The sequence below is a fragment of the Neophocaena asiaeorientalis genome, unplaced genomic scaffold (assembly GCF_003031525.2).
Source record: "Neophocaena asiaeorientalis asiaeorientalis breed wild unplaced genomic scaffold, Neophocaena_asiaeorientalis_V1.1 scaffold150, whole genome shotgun sequence".
NCBI lineage: Eukaryota > Metazoa > Chordata > Mammalia > Artiodactyla > Phocoenidae > Neophocaena > Neophocaena asiaeorientalis.
The window spans coordinates 14699299-14719938 of NW_020176571.1; the positions used below are offsets into that span (position 1 = coordinate 14699299).

The window sequence follows — 20640 nt, forward strand, 5'->3', positions numbered from 1 at the left end:
TTTTGTTTTTCTTTCATAAGCCATGATGTAACGAACATTACTGTGTACATAATAAACACACCTGCTAGTACTAATGGGTTCTAGGAAATGAGAAATAAGTGCACATTTTTCATTTTGATAGGCACAGCCAAATTGCTCTCCTAAAAGATTATATCAAATCATAGTTAAACCAGTAGTATTTGAGAAAACCCATTTCCCCATACTCTTGTTTATATTAGATATTTCAGTTTGTATTTTTTAATGTATTGGGGTTTTTAAAATTTATTCTATTGAAGTGTGGTTGATTTACAATGTGTTAATTTCTACTGTATAGCAATGTAATGGGTTTTAAATTCAGAAAACAAATGAGGGGTTAGAAACTAAAGGCTTTGTTTAAAATAAATGAAATTGTTCCTTTTTTCTGTAGATTTAGGAAGATATGTTTAGTGTAAGTAGTTATATTTTACAATTTTTTTAATAGGTATGATAGGATCAAAGCCTTTCTCAACAGTTAAGTACAAAAATGAGGTAAGTTTGAATTGTTTCTCTAACTATAAATTAATTTATAATTAAAACATGAATTAGAATTTTCTCTACTCATAACAAAAATGTTTTCTAAATATGTTTGAGTTACTGTTTTGATCTTGAAATTTTGCTGGTTCAGTAATTTGGTTCTTCTAACAAATGTGATCTTCTTCCCTTTTCTTAATGGAAAAAAAAATTGAATCACTACTTCTCATCTATGTTAGAACTTTAACATTGTCATACTTTTTCTAATCTAAGTAATTTGAGTATTTATTTATCATTGTTTGGTATGATAAGTTGGCTGTGTATCATGCATACCATAAAGAAATGACAACTACAAAGAGATACTGTCAACCTAGTTGAAAGCATCTGTGGTCTTGAATTTTGTATAAAAGCCAATCAAAAAGAAATGTTCTTTCTTTTCTCTTAAAAATTAGCAAAACAATACAGAATGAGATTTTTTTTAATGAATTCTTTATTTTTAAAATGAAATACAGTAGTTTCATACATTTGTTTTGATGTTGAGCTTTAGAGTAAAGCTAACCTGTGTGTTACAGAAAAAATTAAATGCAGTCAAATTTAAAACCCAGTTATTGGCTATCATAAACACTTTTTTGTTTTACTTTTTAATATGAGACTCTTGGCTTGGCAGTGTCCCTTTAATTATCTTAAAGTGAATGTAAGTTAACTTACCATTGCAAAGAATTTCGATATACTTAATTCAATATGCTTATCTAAATAAGGTGACTATTCTACAATCTTTAGGAAGAGGAAGTAGTCCCACCTCGTCCTCCACTTCCTCGGTCCTATGACTTTACAGACCAGCCTCCCATAATCCCCCCTCTGCCCAGTGATAGCAGCTCCTTGCTCTGTTATAGCAGGGGCCCAGTCCATCTGCCCGAAGAAAAGAAGATTCACCAAGTTCAAGGATATCCAAGAAATGGATCTCACTGTGTAAGTGGCTGCAATAGCCACAGAATAATCAATCGTACTTGCCCTCATTTTTCAAACTTAATTTATTTTAGACTCAAACTTTTTTTTATTATAACACCACTTTTAGCCAGCACTTTTTTGTTCATATATAACATTATCATTTGTTTTTCCTGTTTTAGTTTTACCATTCTTATTTTGTAATATTTTCACAATTTTAATAAAATTTCATAGTTTCTGCTTTTCATGAATATTTTCATAAAGTGGTTACTTTATGTGCCTGTGTTTAAGGAGCCATATTTTAAATATACCATTTCAGGATATTAGAAGCAAAATGATATCTTTAGATCAGAAAGACACAAGGAAAAGAAGATTCTTACCAGGAATGATCAAAAGGTTGGGGTGTGGGCAGTTCAGTCTAGGAAAACTATTAGAGGATGTGGACATTGCCAAGGAAAGACATTACCCATGGAAACTGGAAAAAAGGAGTTTGGGGATTAAACAAATAAATGTAAAATGTAATAAGCAAGGAGAAGAGAACAAGGAGAAAAGGAATAGGGCTAATTGAGTTAATATGATATAATTATTTTTAGACTTTAGTTTTACTGATGATTTTGTCCCTAAGAGGAATATTCTTAATTTTAAAATCAAAAGATATGCTGGTTAAAAATCTTTTATAAAGTCTTTTTTTCTACCCTAATTGTAACATATATATTAATTGTGTTATACCTAAGATAGCTGACTGAGGCTTTTAATTGTTAAGAGTGTGAGTTCTTAGAGATAAACATTTTAAAAGAGACTTTTGCCTTTTTGTGTGTGTTTGTGTGTGATTACATATCTTCCTTTCAAGGGTCCAGATTATAGACTCTACAAGAGTGAACCAGAGTTAACAACAGTGGCAGAAGTTGATGAGTCTAATGGAGAAGAAAAATCAGAATCTGTTTCAGAAATGGAAACTTCTGTTAAAGGTCAGCATTTGAGATATGTTTTATCTCCTGCATTTTTCAGACACCTTAGAAATAAATTTAGTTTATATGTTGACACAGTACATATACAAGTCCACAGTCCCTCATCTGAAACCCTTGGAATCTGATGCGTTTCTGAATTTAGAAGTTTCAGATATTGGGAAGATAACATGACCCATAAACCACATATCAACATGTCATCTCTCTCTGCTGAGACAAATATGGCAAAATGTGGGATTTTTCAGAAAAGTAATTTCTGATCATAACCCACTAGTCAATTTTTTTAAAATAATCTGCTAAAGGGTCATAAAGTAAAGCTTGAAAAATAGTAAGTGGTAATATTCACATAGCTTTTTCCATAATTGGAATATCCTTCTAGGTTTTCTAATGCTGGGTTTTGTGTTGTTGTTTTGGGATTTTTTTTTAATTAGAAAAATACTGCCATCTTGAAAACTTAATATTTATATGCCTTTCTCATTCTCATCCAAATCATACCTTTTTCTCATTGAAAGTCTTTGTTAACTTTATCTTTTTATACACAGATGTAAGTGAAACAGTCATAGTCTTCGTCCTTACCATATTTGTGCATATAATTATAAATATGCAGGAAATATCAGACTGCAAACAAAAGTAAATGTTTTTGGCAAATAGGTAACTAGATACCTGGCCAATCCTCCACAGATTATAAATGCTGGTTCATATCATTTTAAATATTTTTGAGACTCTTCAACAAGTTGTGGAAAAGTAAAGAGAGGGATGTTCAGGCCAAAAATTATATGAAGGGTAGTGCATTAGTCTGCTCAGGCCGCCATAAAAAAAATACCATAGACTGAGTGGTTTAAACAACAGAAGTTTATTCTCACAGTTCTGGAGGCTAGAAGTCCCAGACCAAGTTCTGAGAGGGTTTGGTTTTGGGTGAGGACACTTTTCCTGGCTTGTAGATGCTGCCTCCCTCACATGGCCTTTCCTATGAGTGCCTGTAAATTCTCTGGTATCTCATTTTATAAGGCCACTAATCTGTGGGGGCCAGGGCCCCACCCTTATGACCTCATTTAACCTTAATGACCTCCTTTTAATCCCCATCTCCAAATATAGTCACATCAAGAATTAGGGCTTCAACAGGAATTTTAGGAGGACCAATTCAGTCCATAGCAAGAGGCATCCAGGAAGTAAAGTGGAGCATGAAAGCCAGCTTTCACCTTGTGACAGGACAAAGCTCAGAGCATGAACAAATTAGGAGTCTGCTAGGAGACCCCCTCAAATAAAGCTGGGGCCCTCTGAGGGCTATACTTTCAGTGAAAACTGATTAACTCAATTTCATCAAAATTTAAAACTTTTGCCCATCAGAATGGAAGAAAATATTATCAGTACATATACCTTACAAAATCCTTGTATCCAGAATATATAAATAACTCTTACAAATCAGTAATAAAGATAAACAACCCAATAAAAAAGTAGGCAAGGGCTTCCCTGGTGGCACAGTGGTTGAGAGTCCGCCTGCCGATGCAGGGGACACGGGTTCATGCCCTGGTCCGGGAAGATCCTACATGCCGCAGAGCAGCTGGGCCCGTGAGCCATGGCCGCTGAGCCTGCACGTCCAGAGCCTGTGCTCCGCAATGGCAGAGGCCACAACAGTGAGAGGTCCGCGTACCCCAAAAACAAAACAAAACAAACAAAAAAAAAGTAGGCAAAAAAAGCCTTGGAGAGTTAACAAATCAGGTATACAAATGGCCAATAAGCACATGGAAAAGCTTACAACTTATTAATCACAAAAGAAATGCAGTTTTAATGCAAATAAAAATCACATTTCACACCTTCTAGAATGGCTAAACTTGAAAGACTGACTACCTAGTGTTGGTTAGGATGTGGGACAATTGGAATTCACACACATTTCTGAGGTGGTATAGGATGGAACAATAGTTTGGCAGTTTCTCATAAAGTTAAACATGCAGTCATCATAGCCAGGAATTCTATATATTTACCTAAGAAAAATGAAAACATAATCCCTCAAAAGACTTATACAAGGGTTGTTATAGCAGCTTTAATTCATAATAGACAAAAACTGGAAGCAGTCATATGTCTGTCAACAAGAGTACGGCTAAACAGGTTGTAATACTTCTCAGCAAAAAACTGATAGATGTATTTAGTCATAACAATGATATCATCTGAAATATGTTCTCTAGTATGGCTTGAATTCTTCCTGGAAGTTTTTCCTCTTTTAAAGTTTGGGTTGTGTTTTTTTTTTTTAGTATATAATCATAAGCTCTCATCTAATAAATGTCTGAAGTGTACAGATCGATTACAGTGTAATTTATTTTGTACCACATGACTTAAAGTTGGGCTTTTAAAAATGGACCACTGACTAGCATAGTAGAAGGCTTTTCTTTATTTGAACTGTAAAAATTACTTGCAATACATCAGTCCAGCTCTTCACATTCTCAAATATACAACTGTAATAAACACAGAGTTCATAAACAATATTAAAACTTCATTAAGCTGCAGATTGTTTGGTTCATAACCTAAAGGGGCCCTGAATGACTGACCACCATTTGTCTTTGGGGGGAAAATAAGATTTCATTTTTCTACTTAGTTAATGTAACTTTAATGAGCCCAGAGAGAATGATTTTTTTTTTTCAGCAAACTATTGAGATTTGAATAATTTCTTATTTTACTTGTGTCCTCAGTGGACAATAGTGTATATATTCTGCTTACACAAGGTGACTGTGGTACAGATGAATACATTTTATGTGAACTGATCATTAGCTTTTATTGTTGTGTTAATGATTTTGTGTGTGTGTATTGTTTGTTTTCTAATTATAAAAGTAGTGTGTGTTCATTTTAGAAATTTTGCAAAAACGCAAAAGTAAAAGTAGCTTCAATTACCCGTAGTCAACTATTGTTAACATTGTTAGTGGATTCTTTATTGAGGTGGTGCAGTGTGATTGAAAGAGACCAAATGGGAATTAAGGACATTTAGGTAAATCACTTAACCCTTCTGGCCATAACTTTCCTCATCTCTGTGAGAGGATTAGATTAAGGTACTTTTAACCTCTGAAAATATTGTAAATACTTCATGAAGAAGCAGAGCAACAAGGGAAAACGGGCCAAAGCAGAAGCTCTAGCCATGCTGCTGCTAAGCTATATGTACTTGAGGAAGTCAGTTAACCCAGATTCTGCACTTCATTTACCTTCTTTTTTTACAGGGCTGTTGTGAAGATATATGATCCACTGCGTATCATTAAATTTTATAATTTTTTTAATGTCATCTGTTATCATCAGTAGAACTTTATTTCTAAAGCTAACCCAAAATTTGTCTGGTTAGTATCATTGCTGGCTTATTAGGTAAAACAAGTAACAAAAGGTTATTACATTTCCCTGTCTCTTCTCAAACGATACATTTATTTGCCTTCTGATTTTAAAAGCCTCAGAGAAAGTCGTTGTTGGCTTAAGTCAGCGGAGCTCCATTAGTTACCTCCTGATTTTATAAATGCTTTATTGTTATCCAGACAGTTTTTAATTCCCCATCTCCTACAGTATGCTATGCCTCTTCAAAAATAATATTTTTCTTCCTCATCAACATGTAGGGGCACATATTCATTCTCCAAGTCACTTAGACTTCATGGTAGGAAATATACAAATTTCATGTGGTAAGAACAAAAATCAGACCCATCTAAATACCAGGATAGTTTCTGAAAAACAAAAATCGTACACTATTTAAAAGCCTCAGAAATTGAATATGTCCAAATAAAGCCATGTCATGTGAAGATGTTTTGTAGAACTTAATGCTGTTTTTATTTTTAGGTTCCCACTTTCCTGTTGGAGTAGTCCCTCCAAGAACAAAATCACCAACACCCGAATCTTCGACGATAGCCTCATATGTAACTTTAAGGAAAACTAAGAAGATGATGGATTCAAGAACGGTATTTAATTATACATTAATTTCCAGAAGGATTCTCAACCTATTTATTGCCACCTTGTATATGTTTTAATTTTTAGAGGTTTCTTTCAAAACTTTTTTTGGGGGGCCACACCACACGGCTTATGGGATCCTTCCCCGACCAGGGATGGAACCTGTGCCTGTGCCCCCTGCAGTGGAAGTGTGGGGTCCTAACCACTAGACCTCCAGGGAATTCCAATCAGAATTGTTTTTTACATACTCTTAAGAAAAATTTAGTAATCTTAATTTTTTAAATTACATTCAGGGAATGAGCAGCTCAGAGGACAGGCCTAATCTAGGTTTTCTTTGCTCAGACTCCACATTTGGTCTTTGGGGCACAATTTGTGGAATCTGTTCTCAGATAGCTGCCCTATGTTACCTCTCCTGACACCTCTAAAAATTTCCTTAGGAGAGTGATAGACATGTGCTGTGGTCACCCAAGCTAGTGGACTTCCAAGCCAGCCTGAGTTTGCAGGGCCTTTCCGCTGCAGTAGACTTGGAGTTTGCCAATCCTCTGGTTACAATGAGCAATGTGAATTTAGAATGAGAAGCAGATCCTGTACTTCACACTTTCATCAGAGATCCATTTAATTCAGGCTGGCTTTTAACCAGTCTAATCTTGGTCTTCTTGGGAAGATTCTCAAAGGACTTAACTCCCTTTCCCCAAGTACTCTCTAGAAACTTGGGCTGCAAAAGAAATTTTACTTTTTAATCTTTATAAATTCTATTTATTTGGTGTGAGATAACTTAAAACTATAAGAAAAGACTGAAAGGTACAACAAATGATAAGATTTATGATTATTCTTGAAAGATATTAAAGTATGGTACAAAGTATATGCCAGAAATTCTGACAGATTTATATATATAAGAAATATAATGGTCCTGTAATACTGCTGTTCATAGAGTTAGGCATTTTTTAGTTTGAAAGGGTGTTTTCTTTGGAAATTATAATGTGAAATAAGGCAACAGAAAAAAAACCTTTAAAAATGCATGTTGAGATCAAACAAAGATATTAGTGGATTTATATTATTCTGTAACTATCTTTTTTTTTAAAGAACTCTCTTTTTTTTTTTTTTTTTTTTGCGGTATGCGGGCCTCTCACTGTTGTGGCCTCTCCCTTTGCAGAGCGCAGGCTCCAGACGCGCAGGCTCAGCGGCCATGGCTCACGGGCCTAGCTGCTCCGCGGCATGTGGGATCTTCCCGGACCGGGGCACGAACCCGTGTCCCCTGCATTGGCAGGTGGACTCTCAACCACTGCGCCACCAGGGAAGCCCTAAAATAACTATCTTAAATACTACAAGAAAGACTTCTACATAACCAAATACTGGGGGGAAAGTATAGACGACTAGTTACCTAATATTGTACCGGAAAGTCCTTTATAAGCAATACAGATACCAGAAGAAAATACTTGCAGTATAACAGACAAGTTTCATAATATTTGAGGAATTAATATAAATCCGTTATTTTTAGGGTTTTTTTAAAATGGAAACTATGTAACAGTAATTCACAAAAATATGAAAATTGCTCAACACTGATAATCATTTTTAAAGTGCTAACTAAAACCCCAGTGAGATACTCTTCTCCAGTTATACTGGCAAAAAGATCTAAAAATTAATAATATCTGGCATTTTAAAAGAATAAATAGATTTGTACAGTACGATAACTTGGAAAAGGAAGTTTCAGTGAGACAACACTTTTGCACAAACAGAAAAACCAGGAAGAATACATGTTTGTTGTTACTAAAAACAAAAGGAGGGCTTCCCTGGTGGTGCAGTGGTTGAGAGTCCTCCTGCCGATGCAGGGGACACGGGTTCGTGCCCCGGTCCGGGAAGATCCCACATGCTGTGGAGCGGCTAGGCCCGTGAGCCATGGCCGCTGAGCCGGCTCGTCCGGAGCCTGTGCTCCGCAACGGGAGAGGCCACAACAGTGAGAGGCCCACATACCACAAAAAAATAAATAAATAAATAAAAGGAAAGAGTGCTAAAGTAGCCAACTTCCCAATCAGTATCTAGAATTTACCTTTATTTTAAAAAAATTTTTCACAAAAGCAAATGCTTTGTTTCACAAATGAGAAGCATCATTTCTGCACTCTAAGGCTTTTCATTTTCATTTTCCTTTCAGTTTCTACGTGAGCTCTTCAAGATATTCTATACAATAGAAAACAGTTCTAGATCTGTAGCTACTGCCCTGCAGACACATTTTAGATTGCAGTGGAGAGAAGAGGACCTTGGCCGTTATCCTGACATACTGCTTAGTCACGGAAATACTTACCTCTGCCCTGGGTTCTTTCCAAAACACCAGCAACTCCACCAATGTCTCAGTCAGTTCCCAGCAGTTCAGTCCAGAGGACACAAAGAAACCTATGCATTCTATTCTGTAGATCTTAGAATATGTTTAATCTCTAAAATTTCTATTATATAAAATAAGCTAAAATTTCCTTATGACAGTTATTGATATACTTATTTTGGATCTCATACCAATATTGTTTTATATCTTTAGTAGGAAAGTGAGAAGTAAGAACTGGTTGTTTAATGTGACTAATATTTTTAAACCCTTCAGTAAACCATAAAAATGAGCCATGTAGGGCTTCCCTGGTGGCGCAGTGGTCGAGAGTCCGCCTGCCGATGCAGGGGACACGGGTTTGTGCCCCAGTCTGGGAAGATCCCACATGCCACGGAGCGGCTAGGCCCGTGAGCCATGGCCACTGAGCCTGCGTGTCCGGAGCCTGTGCTCCGCAACGGGAGAGGCCACAACAGTGAGAGGCCCGCGTACCACAAAAAAGTAAAAAAAAGAGCCATGTAAATGTATATATGTATATAAAATATAACCTTCTGATTTATAGAAAATAGATTCTTCCATAGTTTTTCATGAACTAAGGATGTTTTCTCTACCAGTCTTTTCACAGTAAAAAATGTGTGACTTGAAACATTACATTTTTAGTATAATAAAAGAAATTGCTGATTTTTAGAAGCTATGCCCCCTGTTTTCTCCTAGTTTGAGTTTTATACAATTTCCTATCTCAGGGCCTTGGGGTAGGGTCACTCCAGAGCTGCCATACTTTTTTGTATTTTGTTTTTAAAAACAAGCAAATCCCCTCCTTAAGTTCCTCTTCTCTCCCCTCCCTCCTACCTCTTCTCTCTCTCTTTCCATCGCTGATCCTGCATCAGTGCATGCATAAAGTAATCTGCCGTTCTGGTGTTATCTAAACGACATCCAAAACCTCCACTTTAGATTTTGCAAACAAAGTAAATGCATTGCAGGACATTTTTTATTCTAACATACTTTTCAGAAATTATCCTGTCTTCAGATATTTATCTGTTTGTTTACTTTCAATTTAAAGGAAAGACCAAGAAGTGCAGTGGAACAGCTCTGTTTGGCTGAAAGCACTCGACCTAGGATGACTGTGGAAGAGCAAATGGAAAGAATCAGGAGGCATCAACAAGCATGCTTAAGGGAAAAGAAAAAAGGATTAAACATTATTGGTGCTTTAGACCAGTCACCCTTACCAAGTCCTTCAAATTTAAGGGATAATCCATTCCGGGTTACCCAGGTATATCAATTGCTTTTACTCATTCTTGTGGGTAAATCTAATATCACTTGAATCTTAGAATCGTAGAGTTACATGGTTGATGGGCTTTTAAATGTCAGCAACATGGATATTTATATTATTCAACTCTTATAATATGCCAGGACAGCTTAGTAAAATGGAAATAGCCCTGGGTTCAGAAAACCAGAGCTAAATTACTTGTTGGATACCCTCCTATACATTGTGGACTTAATCTCTACTGTAAATCAAATAAAGATACAACCTGTCCTATCTACTTCATGGAGATAGTAAGAAGATAAAAGTGCTTTCAACAAATGTAAAATGCCATGCAGGTTAGCAGGATGGTCCCCAGTTCCCCTCCCAATGAAATGTGTATTACTCTGTGTACTAATTTAGCATGACTTAAATTGTAGCGAGAGGGTTTCTAAAGAAAAGTTCTACTATTCATTACATTTTAACTTCAGTCTTATATAGAGACACCATTCTGTTTCTTATTACTTATTTGTTTGTTTGTTACCCTGATTCATAAATCAGAGGAGACTAAGGAACCTTTCCAGTGGCTTCAGTCTGGTCTATCCCTGTTAGTAGACATGGACCAGCTGAAAGTGATTCCCTGTCATCATAGAAATCCTCTTTCTGTCTTGTCTAATGGAGAGCAGGCATTGCTAATGGTGGTTCAACCAATTAACAGTTGAATAACTACACATTCTACACGTTACAAAATAGATGAGTAATATATATGATTCCTCTGTTGTTTTTCATAAGGAAACCTCCTTGCAAGTGAAGAACCAACTTTAAAAAACTAATAGGTACTATCTAAAAACTGTGCATGACCGTATAGTATGAATCTAAAAATGCTGTCTATCTGTTGAACAGACTCGAAGGAGGGATGATAGCCTTAAGGAACTGGATGCCGTCATTAGAGAAAATGACGTGAAGCCAAACCATGAAACTCCTGCCGTAGAAACTGTTCGACTAAAAGAAGCTGAACCTCAAAATACAGATTTCAGCGAAGAGGTAGAGAGATTATTTTAGGACAGATGTTACAAAGGGGTGGATTTTTGAAGATAAGATCAAGTGAGAAGGTTGAAAATAGTTACGTGTCATTCTGTCACAGGGGCTATATAGATCTTAGTGAAATGATAGGCTTCGTATAATTTGATTGATGTATTCAGCCACAACAAAAACTGGGTTAATTGAAAACTTAAAACATGATCAATCAAGGCTGGAATAAATTATCATTAACCCAATTAAAGAATCTTATATCCCAAAGCGGCTAGCTAATGGCAATGTACCTTTTATCCTAGTAGCAAAGGACATTAATTTTTTTTTAGTGTTTTTTTTTAATTTTTTAATTTAATTTTATTTATTTTTTATAGGACATTAATATTTTTAATGCACTTGAATATAAATTTATATTTCAGTAAATATTTGATAGGGTATGGGTTTTTTAATAAACTTTAATTAGGAATCATTTTAGATAATTCACTAATATATTAAATGTGGTAAAAATGATTTGAAAAAGAGAATTTTTCTTCTTCTATAGTTTAAAAAAACTGAAAATGCTTTTTCCGAAACACTTTTCACACCTGAGCCAAACGGAGTAAATTCTGAGGAAGTGGTGGATAAAGAAGAAAACAAAGAAAAGATGCCCAAGGATGTTCCATACAGGTAATAATTAGGAAAAACAAACAAAGGAATCATTCACAAAGTTGTATACCTGCTTAAAAATGGTAAACTTCAGAGTCAGAGGTCTTGGATTCCAGTCCCAGAATATCTCTTACGAGCTGTAGGATCTTGAACAAGTTACACAACTGTCATGGTTCCTCACTTGTAAAAATGAGGATAATAATCGTATCCATCTCACAAGTGTATTATAGGGATTAAATAAGAAAATACGTGTATAGCACTTAGCAGTGTGCTAAACACCTAGCAAGTGATCAATAAATACCTTTTTTAAAAAAATGCCAGAGGCACACAAGCTACAGCAAAGTAAGCACCTCAGCGTTGCCTGTATAATGACAGACATTGATCATATATCTAAGATGTCTGATAAGCATTCCAAACATTATAGTGATTTGCCATTTATTTTTTAACTGTATTTCTTAACTAGCATTTTTAAATGCATATCCTCAGTCTCACCATCCATAAAAAAATTCCTAGTGCTGGAAAAGAGGAATGCTGTGATCTCATGTTATTAGGAATGCCTTTTATCTCTTCAATGAATAGCAAGAGGGAACTTGAAAAATATTTGGCGATAGCTGATAAGAAAAAGATCTCTGCTGAACTTTTGTTAATAGACATAGATTAAAACACATCCAGTATATTACAATCTATGAATTCATAATGATAAAAACAACAACAAAAAATAATTTGTTGGCCCCTTCAGAAGATGCTAGGGAATCGACTTATTGTTCCAAAACCTGGTACATAAAGAGAAAGAAGTAAACATTTATCTTACCTTTCCCAAACAAACTGCAACCAGAGAGTTTATGAGGAAACTCTTCTTTATTAGAAAAATTTCACTCAATAAAGAATGAGAGGGCTTCCCTGGTGGCGCAGTGCTTAAGAATCTGCCTGCCAATGCAGGGGACACGGGTTCAAGCCCTGGTCCGGGAAGATCCCACATGCCGTGGAGCAACTAAGCCCGTGCGCCACAACTACTGAGCCTGTGCTCTAGAGCCCGCAAGCCACTACTACTGAGCCCGCGTGCCACAGCTAGTGAAGCCGGCGTGCCTAGAGCCCGTGCTCCACAACAAGAGAAGCCTGCGCACCGCAGCAAAGAGTAGCCCCCACTCGCCGCAACTAGAGAAAGCCTGTGCACAGCAACGAAGACCCAATGCAGCCGAAGATAAATAAATAAATATTTTTTAAAATTTATTTAAAAAAAATAAAAGAATGAGAGACTTTGGGACTTCCCTGGTGGTCCAGTGGGTAAGAATCCACCTTCCAATGCAGGGGACATGGGTTCGATCCCTGGTGGAGGAACTAAGATCCCACATGCCGTGGGGAAACTAAGCCCGCGTGCTGCAACTACGGAGCCCACATGCTCTGGCGCCCGCACACCACAACTAGAAAGCCCACGCACCACAACTGCTGAGCCTGTGCGCTCTGGAGCCCCCATGTGCCACAACTAGAGAGCCCAGACACTGCAATTAAGACCCAACGCAGCCAAAATTTAACCAATTAATTTAAAAAAAAAAAAAGAATGAGAGACTTAGAATATCACTGCTTTGCTAAAACCCTATTAAAATAATGGATGAACAATATTCCTCAGTGCTGCTAAAGCTGTTAGCTAGAAAAATATTTTGTTTTGTTTTTTTTTAAAGATTTTTTTTATGTGAACCATTTTTAAAGTCTTTATTGAATTTACTACAATATTCTGTTTTATGTTTTGGTTTTTTGGCCACGAGGCATGTGGGCTCTTAGCTCCCCGACCAGGGATCAAACCCACACCCATTGTATTGAAAGGTGAGGTCTTAACCACTGGACTGCTAGGGAAGTCCCCTGATCATTTTTAACATCAGGAAAAGAGACAGACTATTAATGCAGTAGTGCAAGACACCCACCTAATAGAGTATTACTTACCTCCTTTCCCCCAAAACCTAAGTCTGATCAAGCCTAAGAATCGTATCAGTTTATAAAAAATATGAGGGATACAGTCATCAAAATCCAGAAATGTAGTAAATTATTGGACAGATAAACCAGGTTCTTTCCTAAATAAATGACAAAGAATAAAACAGGTGTGTGTGGTGGTATATTTTAAAGTAGACTTTAAGGGACTTCTCAGGCAAATACAGTGTATGGACTTTGTTGTGTGGATCCTCATTCAAACAGATAACTCTAAGATGATATTATGAGGCAATCGGGATCATTTGAGCATTGACTGGATATTTGATGGTATTTACAGACTGAATGATATGTCTGAAATCTGCTTTAAAATAATTTGGGGAGGACTTCCCTGGTGGCGCAGTGGTTAAGAATCCACCTGCCAGTGCAGGGGACAAGGGTTCAAGCCCTGATCCGGGAAGATCCCACATGCCGCAGAGCAGCTAAGCCTGTGTGCCACAACTGTTGAGCCTGTGTTCTAGAGCCCGCGAGCACAAATACTGAACCCGTATGCCACAACTACTGAAGCCTGTGCACCTAGAACCCATGTACTGCAACAAGAGAAGCCACCGCCATGAGAAGCTCACGCACCACACCGAAGAGTAGCCCCTGCTCGCAGCAACTAGAGAAAATCCGTGTGCAGCAACGAAGAACCAATGCAACCAAGAATTAATTAATTAATTAATTAAAAAAAAACAATCATCATCATTTGGGGAGTAGGGGGCTGAGGGTTTAGAGTGAAACAAGAATGGCAAAGTGTGGACAAGAATGCCAACAAAATGTTAGCAATCGTTAAGTACAGATGGTGACATCTTTTCAGTATAGTTAAGATTTTTCATAACACTAAGTTGGAAGAAAAAAAATTAATTGCATTCTAAAATAACGAACTTTAAAACTTCCATCTATTTTCATTAGCCCTCAAGATGAGTCACAGATCCCAAATCATAAACCAGAAGGCCACCCTGAAGAAAATACAAAGGACAATATTCATGAGCAGGAAGAAACTGTTATTTCTTATGAACTAACTCCTGAGGCTTCTAGAGGAAGTCAGACAATGGCAGGTAGGTATTACATGTTTCCTAATTTTCTTACTGGTGCTTCCTCTGAACCTCTGAATTTATTTGCCATGTGGAGACTCTAGCAAGGGAGCCACGCAGGGACATCAACTGCAGACCAAGCAGCCTTTGCCTTCCCACACTTGCACCGTCAGGAGGGCTGCAGTTGCAGCAGAGCACAGGGCCAGCCCTGCGTGAGCAGCTAGATCTGCCCTCTCTCCTGTCTTGGGCGTCACTTCCTTCTCTTTGTTTTGTTTTATTTGTTTTTTTAATCTGAACCTTTACACATACCTTAAACTTTTTTCTAAGAAGAAGATCTTTTAGTACTTTTCTCTGACGCTGGATTCTCAGAGTATTCATAAGCCTACCCCTTTGGGAACTGTGGAAGGTTGAATATCTACACTAGTAGAATGGATTTACTTACTTAGCTCCTACTATAATCCACATCTGGGTTTTTTTTTGATAGTGGAAGATCACGATCCATAGCATGTTAAGAAAAAATAAATTTTTCTCTACTATTCTTTTATACTTTCTGGATTCTTCACACATCTTTTTTCTTTATGACTTTTGCCAAGGGATGGGGGTAGGGGAATCATCCCACTAGTGTAATGTATCAGTTTTGCGTCTCATAGTCCATAAACAAAAAGCTATCCCTAGTAATTCTTTCTCCTCCCCCCACCCAACCCCGCCTCCAATCATTTTGCAGAAGGGTAAGTCCAATGAAATTAATTATGCAGGACTGTTCTTAAGAGCATTTTCTGTATCTTATATACATATAACATGGAAATTTATATCATCAGCCATGTTCCTTTGTAACCAGTATGAAGCGCTTTTTCCTTTGCCTCTTATCACTCACAAGGCAATGTGTACAGGAATTCTCACTTTCTTTAAAAATTGTCATTGATCACATCCGGTTATTATGATGCCAAGTCTGTGTTAAAGGTTGTGTGGGTGTATTAAGACCACAACATTTATACCATCTGCAGTATTTAGCTTCATGCAACTAGAAAAGCTTTTAAAAATGAGACCCAACAGGGGTGAGTCACTGATATACACCTGAAAATTAACCTTGAAGCCCCCCCAAAAAAATTTTTTTTAAATTTTTTCCCAGTTTCATTGAGATATAATTGGCATATAACATTATATAAGTTTAAGATGTACATGGAAAAAGAATTTTTAACCAGTCTTCAAGAGACATTTCATACTGAGTAATCAGTTGCCAGAATAACAAAAAACAGAGCCGAAATGCAGCTAAGAATTCCTTCCCGGCACACGTTCTGTGTTGGGCATCGCAGCGTCAGGATTTCCTTCTCCGAAGGTGTCTCCAGGATTTTGATCTCGTCACGTTTTCTCGGTGTGTTTTAGTGCAAAGCCTGTCCCCGTCTCCCGAGTCCTCGGCATCACCCGTTCCGTCCACTCAGCCGCAGCTCACAGAAGGCTCACACTTCATGTGTGTGTAGTCTCAGAACAAGTACGTCGTTTCCTTTCATTTTCGTGCTTTACTGTTAGAGCTTTCAGCCTGACTTTTGTTGATTTGGTGAATAAAAACTGTGATGAATTCCGGCCTGTGCATTAGGGATAGTTAGCAGAGCAAGTGTTTGAACCATGGGCAGTAACTCAAAATTTCCAACATCAGCCCTTCAATGATTTGCTACATAACAACATTTTCTCTGTCTCTTCTTTCATCATCCATAAAAACAGCTAAACTTGGAGGGGAGGTTTTGCAGTGTTTTGCAGCTGTGCTCCCACCTAACAGTTTCTTTCCACAGTTGGGTCTGAGAATTCTGTTCAAGTCGTTACATTTTGATACAGAAATGTTTTTTACATTCAGCGTGACCTATCTACCACATTGGGAGTTTGCTAATTATTTTTTAAGGATAAAGAAAAGTTTATGGTACAGCCAACTAGATATGGAATGTAAAATCTTTAAGAGCCATCGAAATTATTTCTAAATAATAATTTTTTTTAAGTCAGGGAGGTAACTTTTTTTTTTTAGGTAGGGAGGTAGCTTTTAAAAAAGCCACAGGTGGGGGGCAGGGAGACGGGGCCTTTCTCAACCAGTGTTCCTTAGACCACACTTTTAGAACCACGAATAATTTCCTAAGGTGTCTTACTTTTAAACTTTATCAACAATGGCTAAATTTTACCTCAATTTTGTACTTACATACTTTTTTTATTTTTCAGAAAAGCTGTGAGGTATGGAGTGAACATTTTATGCCTTTTTCTGCACTTTTTTTCTCAGTATCTACCAGATCTTCTAATGTTTGGTGCCTTCGGATTATCACCAATTTCTGTTAAACAGTTATAAGCTGAGAAAACACCTACAGACATTATGAGCACGGCTACAAACATGTTCTTTGATTTTTAGGTACTCAAATGAGTACAAATACCAACTTAGACTAAGTTTTTCATCCAGTAGTGGTCACTTTCTAGCATCTACGTCCATTCACACCTTTTTGTGGCAGCTATAATGTGTCCCTTTATTTCAGCCAGAGGATTTATGGTTAACTGTCTTGTCATTTCTGTAACTTTTATTTGAGATCACGTCTGTCTGGAGCCTAAAAGAGGCTTTGTTTGTTGTCACTTGGTATCCCTTTAGGACTTGTTGTATTTGTTGTAGTCTTAACCTGTGTCTTGCCTCTGTCACTCATATATTTAAACTTTTAACTTAATACATTCAGAAGTGGCAGTTGCCACTAGTGACAGAATAACACCAAACAGGGATAATAAACATTATGCTCATTTTATTCCTCCTGTGCAAAGAATTGATTGGTGGCCTCTGTCTGTCTTAGTGGTGAAATGTACTTTGAGAGCCACTCCCATTATCTCTTGGTTCAATAAACAGGTTACAATTCATTGTACTCAGACCATTCTGATAACAAGAATGTTCACAGTTAAAACTGGAGTACATTTCCAGGTTCCTTAAGTTGTTACTATTCGCTTTTGTTTTGTTTTACTTTCATTCCAAGAGCCAGGAGTATTACGTACTAGAGTTAGGTACAGTGATTGCCGGATATTTTCTAGCTTTGTGGTGTGCAGTCACCACCACCAACCAGTGGCATTCAGACTTGCATTATTTTATAATCCATCTTCTCATTGTGCATGTGTCACCTTTCTGAACTAGTGGTTTTGGCAAGACACAGGAAAGTTTTACAAATGACGCCGCTATGTAGGCAGCTTAGTACAGTGTTACGTATTTCAGTAAAGTTGTGCAAACCTCTGCTCATTTTGTCAATCTTTTGGATTCAGCCACAAGTTTGGGTCCTTTTTTTCATCTGAATTGCTGTGCACATACTGCATTATGTTTCTTTGCTTTGTGAATTAAGCTTATGGAAATGAAGAGAAGATGTCCTTCAATTGTATTATGTTTTGGGATTTTCATGGCCATGCTTGTCAGTTCTATTGCTAGAGAATGTGGCCCTTAGTTACTTCAGGAAATGGTCATTAATTAACTTTGCAGGTGTCAAAGTAATTTTACTTCTTTGTATTTTTCAGCTATACTGACTTCTGTTGAAACCATTCAAAGCTGAGGACATGGACCTTTGGCAATGTGGGAAGATATTGTACAGTATATTTTAAATCTATGAAATTCATAGTTCTGATGCTTTTGGCCACAGAGCATCATTTTATCACTTCTGGAAAATGTTTATTCCAAAACAGCTTTAATGGCCCATATGTACACTCAAGGTTATGTAATGTAATCTCAAGGTTATTATTCTGACACCAGCTTGCTGCTATGATTTCAGAGCACATAAGTAAAGGTGCTTTTTAGTGTGTGGTCTACAGCCAGAGCTTACTTAGTTGCTGATTTCCAGATTTTGATGTTTCTAAAGTCTAGGTGGATTTATATTTCTTTTCACTTTTCAGTACATAAATTTACTTATTATTTCCAGTGAAGCTTGTTTTCCTTTTTTTTTTTTTCCTTCTTCCTCCCATTTTGGCTACTGCAATGCTTTGTTTCACCCTTGATTTGTAAAAATTTTATACATATATTTAAAATGTGCCATTTTATTACTGCTAAGTGAAGTATGTCCGTTTCCTGCTATAATTATTTCTCAGATTGCATTGTCAGCAGTTATGCCACACTCTTGTCAGCTTAGATACAAATGTTATCGCTTACTTTTTTCTTAAAAAGCAATTTAAAATGTAGGTATTTTGAAGTACTGGGCTTATACTTCATTGGACTAGATGTGTACAGCAATAAGCAGGTTTTCAAATCCAGTACTTAGTTTGTGTACAAATGTAATTATGTTCATTGTGTATATATTATACAATGAGCACATGTAATGTAAGTATTAAAGGCTACTTACTGTTGTTTAAATGCAAATGTTCATATCTCATTTCTTTTTTATCATGTTAAATAAATGTTGATGTTCTTAAATCACTTGTGTTAGAATTTTTGCTCTTCCCATCTAAAATGGAAAGTCTGAGACTTCAAGAGACTTCTAGATGAAAAAGTAGTTAGTTAATCTTACTGGAAAGAGCATCGTAAAAGAACTGTGTCTGTCATCCAGCTCAGCTCTCCCACGTCAAAGTCGAGAAACTTGAGGCCCGGAGAGAGAAGCTGACTTGGCCACAATCACATTACATTTAATGACAAAATTTGCACCAGCACAAAGCTTTTCTGACTTTTCAACACCACTGGGCAAATGTAGTTTTGTCAAGTCTTCTATACCTATTTCTGTTGGTTTCCGTGTCATAGAAGGCGTCTGCAGCCTCTCTCTGCTTAGTGGACTGAACTTGGGGTTGGGGGCAGAGTTATTTCTCTGACATGGGTAACTAGAAACCGTTTCATCCTCATAAGCAGAGATCATTGTCTCTTACACCACATTCTCTGCAGATGTTCACGCTCTTCAGAATCAATTACATTTCCTTTCCACTATAACCTTTTGTTCAGGCTATATATTGTTCCCAGAGTACAAGGAAATGCGAGGCTTTGGGATTCCTATATAAAGTTGCTGCAACTAAATTGGTGCTGGTCAGTCTTTTTTTTTTTTTTTTCCATGCTATGTTAAAGAGGATTTAGATATAATTTAAAATGCAGATGTATAAGAATTCATCTGCTCCAAACAGAAACACACAAAATGAAGTGCAAATAGATACAGGCTTTAATGTAGGGGGTGAATGAGAAGAGAGGTGAAAACGGGAGAAGAATGTTTAGCTCCTTATATCCACACGAACATGTTTACATATATTACCTTTTCCTAAAGACACACAGAAGTCTTCTCAGGGGAAATAGTCGACAGATTATGATTTCCCTTTAAGTCATGACACAATGATTGTTACCAATCTTTTATGGGTGTGTGGAGGGGAGAGTTGATGTTATTCTTTGGGATTTGTTTGGGGTGGTTTTATGTGGGACTTTTGTCTTTATGTTTGCCTGGTGTGTGTGTGTGTGTGTGTGTGTGTGTATGGTTTTACTGGAAGCACTTGTTTTTATAAATTTATATATTTTTATTTTTGGCTGCTTTGGGTCTTCGTTGCTGCACGTGGCTTTCTCTAGTTGCAGCGAGCGGGGGCTACTCTTCATTGCAGTGTGCAGACTTCTCATGGCGGTGGCTTTCTTTGTTGTGGAGCACGGGCTCTAGGCACGTGGGCTTCAGTAATTGTGGCACACGGGCTCAGTAGTTGTGGCTCGTGGGCTCTAGAGTGCAGGCTCAGTAGTTGTGGCACACGGGCTTAGTTGCTCCACGACGTATGGGATCTTCCCGGACCAGGGCTCGAACCCGTGTCCCCTGCATTGGCAGGCGGATTCTTAACCACTGCACTACCAGGGAAGTCCCGCTGGGCCCCATTCTTAAAATTTCTGATTCTTTCAGTCCGGGGTGTGGCCCAAAAATTTGAATTCTAATTCTAACAGGTTTCTAGGTGATTCTAATGCCGATGCTCCAGGTACCACACCTTGAGAACCACTGGCACATAATAAGGCTGTGTGTTATTTTTTGAACTTTTGTTTTATTTACATGTGGTAGTAAAAAATTAGGATAAATTCAGTTTTTATTTACAAAGGTGTGCACAGAGTGTAGAAAAACTAAAAAAAAAAAATAACGCAACAACTTAGAGATGTTCTACCCCTAGGCCCAAAGGGGTAAG

General features: G+C 37.2%; 1 protein-coding gene across 1 annotated transcript in view; it reads left to right on the plus strand.

Annotated features, from left to right (window-relative positions):
- PLEKHA5 (pleckstrin homology domain containing A5) overlaps positions 1 to 18928 on the plus strand; it is a 79701-nt gene extending 60773 nt beyond the window's left edge. The window contains exons 13-21 of the mRNA XM_024733372.1: positions 461 to 507; positions 2285 to 2402; positions 6201 to 6319; positions 9677 to 9886; positions 10760 to 10900; positions 11430 to 11554; positions 14408 to 14553; positions 15913 to 16018; positions 18043 to 18928. Of these exons, the coding sequence (XP_024589140.1) occupies positions 461 to 507; positions 2285 to 2402; positions 6201 to 6319; positions 9677 to 9886; positions 10760 to 10900; positions 11430 to 11554; positions 14408 to 14553; positions 15913 to 16007 (1001 nt within the window). The 3' untranslated portion in view covers positions 16008 to 16018; positions 18043 to 18928. The remainder of the gene's footprint in view (positions 1 to 460; positions 508 to 2284; positions 2403 to 6200; positions 6320 to 9676; positions 9887 to 10759; positions 10901 to 11429; positions 11555 to 14407; positions 14554 to 15912; positions 16019 to 18042) is intronic.
- The last annotated feature ends 1712 nt before the right edge of the window (positions 18929 to 20640 follow it).